Source organism: Phaseolus vulgaris, chromosome 2 (assembly GCF_051622355.1).
Source record: "Phaseolus vulgaris cultivar YP4 chromosome 2, ASM5162235v1, whole genome shotgun sequence".
Lineage (NCBI taxonomy): Eukaryota > Viridiplantae > Streptophyta > Magnoliopsida > Fabales > Fabaceae > Phaseolus > Phaseolus vulgaris.
Genome location: NC_143499.1, coordinates 7,841,651 through 7,847,703, shown reverse-complemented (window position 1 = coordinate 7,847,703; position 6,053 = coordinate 7,841,651). Strand labels below are relative to the sequence as shown.

General features: G+C 36.1%; 1 protein-coding gene across 1 annotated transcript; it reads left to right on the top strand.

The window, feature by feature from the left end:
• The first annotated feature begins 1,364 nt into the window (after positions 1–1,364).
• On the top strand, positions 1,365–5,760 carry LOC137810535 (protein NRT1/ PTR FAMILY 6.3). The gene is made up of 5 exons (XM_068611869.2): positions 1,365–1,685; positions 1,786–1,963; positions 2,123–2,162; positions 2,326–2,876; positions 4,676–5,760. Exons 1-5 carry the CDS (start codon positions 1,571–1,573, stop codon positions 5,550–5,552), a joined length of 1,761 nt encoding a protein of 586 aa, XP_068467970.1. The 5' UTR covers positions 1,365–1,570; the 3' UTR covers positions 5,553–5,760.
• Positions 5,761–6,053: the final 293 nt, after the last annotated feature.

Below are 6,053 nucleotides of genomic sequence, written 5' to 3'. Positions count from 1 at the left end.
TATACTATTTATATTTTAGATCTATTAGTTTTTTTTTATATTAATTTAGTTTCTTTTATATATTAACTAATCTGATAAATATATATTGAAGTTAATATAGTAAGAAAAGGAGATTTAGAAACTTTTAAAATATAGACTTCTTACATAATTGTATGTTCTTGCATATATTAATTATCACCAAGGCTTTTAACTATAATACACTCATGAGATTGAGTATTTACTTCAAAATGTTAAACTCATGTCAAAGTTTTCTAAACTTAAAAGAATATATTTAACTTTTTCATCAAAACAATTACTCCAAAAACCTAAAAAAAATTACATATCAGCGTTCATATCTAGATGTACCTCAAGTTCTAGTTGAGATATGCCCATTTCCATTTCTGATTCTTCAAATTTTTGTACTTACTCGTAGCCTTCTTCGAACCCATCATCATCCTTATAATTTAAGATAGTACATTTCGGAACCTCCAACATTTTAACACTATGAAAAAAACTTCTCTGTTGATCATTAATTGTTTTCACTCGTTCATCAGAATAATCATAACTTTCATGAAACGAAATGTATCATGGTTAAGCAAAAGCATGTAGTAACCGTTTATTTCATCTTGTTTTATTTTAAATTACAGATTTAATTAAGAACTGGAGAATTAGGAGGCTTTTTTCTTCTAAATAAGAAAAAAAGCAATCACTTCAGGCATCTTGAATCAATTAATGATACATCAGAAGTATCTCTTGACAAAATTATGTAAATCAAACTAATAAAAATATATTTCAACATAAAATATACCCACACAAAACTTCATGCAGGTTATTCATGTATTTATAATATGATAATAAATTGGTTAACTATTATGTGGTTTAGTATATATGTTAAGTGCTAACTTGCGTAATCTAGAGAATATTGTCTTGTAGTGGTATGTTTGGGCGAAAAAGGTCTCTGGCCGAATTTGCATGGACCAATTATAGTTATGGACCCTTATAATTAATCTTTAATTAATACGAGCTTTTTTAGTTTTCCTCAACTTATAGTAAAATTCATACCAATCTTGAAAGTTTACAAAATCACTAGAATTGATCATTTTAAAATTTGAGTCATCAAAATAATTAAATAGTAATAATAATACTAAATATGATACTGACATACAGAAGCAGTATATAGTTTTTCCAGCACTCTCACAACACGGAATAAATTGAAGTACTAAAAAAAGATTGGCTTCAAATAGATTCGAAGAGAATGAAACGAAAATACTAATTTTAAAATTTGAGTGTGAAACATCAAAGGGAATGAATGAGGAAGAAAAATTGGGAACTTTACTGGTAGGAAATTATTGTTATATATTGTTTTAATTTTGTAGCAATGTCATGATTGAGATTTAAAAATTTGTGCAGATAGTTTAAAGGAAAGGGTGGCTAGACATACGTTGAGAATTTGATTTTAGAATAAAGATTTAGAAACCCTGGTCGTGTGTGGCCCCCGTCTAGCTGTATATATAAAGGTCCAACACTCCTGCATTAACAGCCAACTTCCTCTTTTGTATTACTTGTAGCCTTCACCTCATCACTTCCTGCAATGTCTACCCTCCCTACAACTCAAGGGAAAACCATCCCAGATGCCACTGACTACAAGGGCCACCCCGCCGAGAGGTCCAAAACCGGTGGTTGGACTGCATCCGCCATGATATTAGGTCTCACAAACCTATCTTTTTATAACTATATGCACTTGAAAACACAAGGTCTCAATGGATTACCATGTTCACATGTTTTGTATCTATATGTATATATCAGGAGGTGAAGTGATGGAGAGGTTGACAACACTCGGCATCGCCGTCAACTTGGTCACTTATTTGACTGGGACCATGCATTTGGGTAATGCTGCCTCTGCCAACGTTGTAACCAACTTCTTGGGAACCTCCTTTATGCTCTGTCTGCTCGGAGGCTTCCTCGCTGATACTTTCCTCGGAAGGTCCGAACAACATTATCTATAGACTTCTTCTTTTTTTCTTCTTTGTTTAATTAAAAAACCGAGATAAGCCTGATCTCAATTATTTTATTCAGTTCATATTTTCTTAACGTATATGCCTGGTGAGTGCTTATTGGAATTTTCGTTTTCATTTCTGCCCAGATACCGCACCATCGCCGTCTTCGCAGCAGTTCAAGCCACTGTAAGAAACGTGACAGCTTTTCTTATTTCAATAATAAAATTTAGATGCAGTGATAACTGGGATAAAATGAAAAATAGTATAAGAAAAAGAGTGTCTATTTTTTGGTGGGTTGATCGAAGGCATTGATATTAAGTTTGTTTGGTGATGTGTTATGTGTGTATAGGGTGTTGCGATATTGGCGATATCAACCATAGTTCCGAGCCTGCACCCTCCAAAATGCAGGGAAGACACGGTGCCACCTTGCGTGAGAGCGAATGAGAAACAGTTAATGGTGCTGTATCTGGCGCTTTACATAACGGCTCTTGGCACTGGTGGCTTGAAATCGAGTGTGTCAGGGTTCGGTTCGGATCAGTTCGATGATACGGACAAAGACGAGAAGTCGCAGATGATAAAGTTCTTCAACTGGTTCTACTTCTTCGTGAGCACAGGGTCTCTGGCTGCAGTCACGGTTCTTGTGTACGTGCAAGACAACGTTGGACGAGGATGGGGTTATGGTATCTGCGCGGGTGCGATTGTGGTGGCGCTTCTTGTCTTTTTGTGGGGTACGAGGAAGTACCGGTTCAAGAAACTTGTGGGGAGTCCACTCACTCAGATTGCAGAAGTTCTTGTGGCTGCTATGAGGAAGAGGAAGTTGGAATTGCCCTCTGATTCCTCGATGCTCTTCAATGATTATGACACCAAGAAGCAGACCATGCCACATAGCAAGCAGTTCCGGTAAATTTTTCTCACCAATCGCCATCTCTTATTTTTCGTTTATTCTTTCTTATGCTTTTAGATTGGAGGAATGATATATTTACATAAAAAAAAAGAGTATTTTTGTCACTTTATAAGAAAAAATTGAAATTTTAGAGAAAAAAAAAGAGGGTTGAACAGTAAGGGTATGGGTATATATTTTTCTTTAGACGATAGATATTCTTCAATGATTCTCTTTATAATAGTATTAAATAATTTTTGCTGGAGACACCTCTGGAGTAAGCTTTGACTTTAGAGTAATCATCCACCCATGATACATCATCATCAGTCATTCTTCTAATTAACTGTAGATTGATTAATGTTTAACTAAAGTTTACGTTGCTCAATCTAAAGTTTTTCTCTTTTTGGTTTTAATAAATTCCGAAGAAACTATTTGTAATTAATATTCTATTGTTCTGTGCAAGTTCTCAGTTGTCGTAGCTTGTTAACTATAGTTTGCTAAAAGAAGTATTTTTTTAATGGAGAAAGTTATTTTCATACCTTAGAAAGGAGTGTGTGAGTGTGTGTGTGTATATTTAAATTGAAGATGGGAAGAGAAAAATCAGAGGGAAAGCAATATGAGATGTGTGGTGAGTGTGAAGTGATGAGTTTGAAATTTTGGATATTAAAAGAAGAGGTCTTTTATTTTTATTTATTGGTGTATGTGAAAAGAAAAACATTTTTTTATTCCCACTGGTAGTAAAGGAGAATTTAGAATTCTAGTTACAGTTTTATTATTTCCTAATTTTTCTGGAAGAGATTCCAAGCATTGGTCCATTGTTTTTTAGTGGTTCTGGATGCACGTATTGGGTCTTTTTTCCCGATATGAGGATAGTTTTTTCATTTATTTTACTTAAGCTAGGTAATTAACATAAAAATAAAAAAAAAAGTTGCGTACAGATTCATTTAAGTGGTGTTGAAGGGTAGCTTACATTTAGGAAGGTAGTTGGATTTGGTTGAAGCGTGAATGGTTGGGCCAAAGAATGGACTAGGTAAGGATGTAGAAGCAGATATGTAGGGATAGTTTGGCCATGAAAGGGAAAACCAATAAGTTATCATGGCTAATTTGGGGTGTGGTCCGAAATGAAGTCTACTCCACGAGCTTGCAGGACAAGAAATAAATGTATGGTTTAGAATATTTTGGCATATTTTGCGTTGGAATTTGGATTCATGCATCGTGGCTTTTATTCTAATTTGCTTCAACGTGTGGAGACAAGGACGAGAAACGCCTTTCTTAATCTGTTTCTAATAATTGTCTATAAAAATTAGATTACATTACAGGGAGAGGAATCAGAATCAGAATCCAATCACCCCACTCAAGAGTCATAGCAACGACAAGATTATCTCCTAGTGGAGATTCACGCGTCATTTGTCCTTCACCAAATACATTCTACTATTTATTTTCTCACCATTTTCTCTTACACTCTGCCACCTCAAACACAGACAACCCTGTCTCTACTCTAAACAATGTCCCTGTTCACGTTCATGTGATCATTTCTATTACACATTATCATACCTTAATACTAAAATCGCTTCTTATTCAAGACATGCAAACGGTGTTATAATTATTTAATACAAACAAAGTATATCATAGGCTAACTATTTTAATGCTCATGCACAGGCACGACCAATTGGATTTAGTTAAATAAAACAAGTTACATCATCTCCGTGAATGTTGCTAAACTTGATTCTAGTGCGTTATTATCGCTTCTCTCTCTCTCTGACTTCTCAGTTTGCCCGAATATGAATTAATAAGCATTTTTAATTTGTTGATTGAGCAGTTTCTTGGACAAAGCTGCAATCGTGGATTCATCGGTATCGGGTGGTGGAATGAAGAGAAAGTGGTATCTTTGCACCTTAACAGACGTGGAAGAAGTAAAGTTGGTGATAAGAATGCTTCCCATATGGGCAACCACCATCATGTTTTGGACTATCCACGCTCAAATGACAACATTCTCGGTGTCACAAGCGACCACCATGGACCTTCACATAGGAAAAACATTTGAAATTCCCGCAGCATCGATGACCGTTTTCTTGATCGGAACAATTCTCCTGACTGTCCCGTTTTACGACCGTTTCATTGTTCCGGTGGCAAGGAAAGTGCTTAAGAACCCACATGGGTTCACCCCTTTGCAACGCATAGGAGTTGGGTTAGTGCTCTCGGTGTTTTCCATGGTGGCAGGGGCACTGATAGAAATAAAGAGACTGAGATATGCACAATCACATGGTTTGGTAGATAAGCCAGAAGCAAAGATCCCAATGACCGTGTTCTGGTTGATTCCACAAAATTTCTTTGTGGGGGCAGGGGAGGCCTTCATGTACATGGGCCAGTTGGACTTTTTCCTTAGAGAGTGCCCCAAAGGGATGAAAACAATGAGCACAGGATTGTTCTTGAGCACACTGTCTTTGGGTTTTTTCTTCAGCACCTTGTTAGTGTCTGTAGTGAACAAAATGACAGCACATGGTAGGCCATGGCTCGCAGATAATCTTAACAAAGGAAGGCTCTACGACTTTTACTGGCTTTTGGCTATACTGAGTGCCATAAATGTGATGTTATACTTGGTTTGTGCCAAATGGTACGTTTACAAGGAAAAGAGGCTTGCTGAGGAGGGCATAGAATTGGAAGAAACAGATGATGCTGCTTTCCATGGCCATTAAACCTTTTTCTCTTTTTCTTCTACAAACCCCCCCCCTGCTTGTATCAATATCCTAATCAAGTTTTTTTCACTCTAAAAAAAGGAGAAAAAAAAAAGAGAGCTAGCATCTGTTATCATATATAAATAAGCTTGTAAGTTGTAACCATTTTCTGTGTTTACACTGTGTAAAAGAAAAGGCAAATAAATTGAAATTGTTTACTCCATGGTAATAAGCTGCTTCATCCATCTGATCCATGTCTTAAGTATACGCACATGTTCCTTGCAAACATCACAGTTAAGTCCCTTCAATATGTAATGTAGGAAAGTGATGGTGGGTGCTCGCGAGCTTCTAGTTCGTTACTAATCATTAATCAGCTATCACTTCAGGCTTCGGCCATGGCCCACCATATTCCAGCCCAACAAAACTCAATACTTATCTTTGGAAGATCATAAATTCACACTCCTCAACTAATCAAGTTTCATAAAAAAGTCAAGTAGTTTTGATTTTCTTTTCAGAAACAAA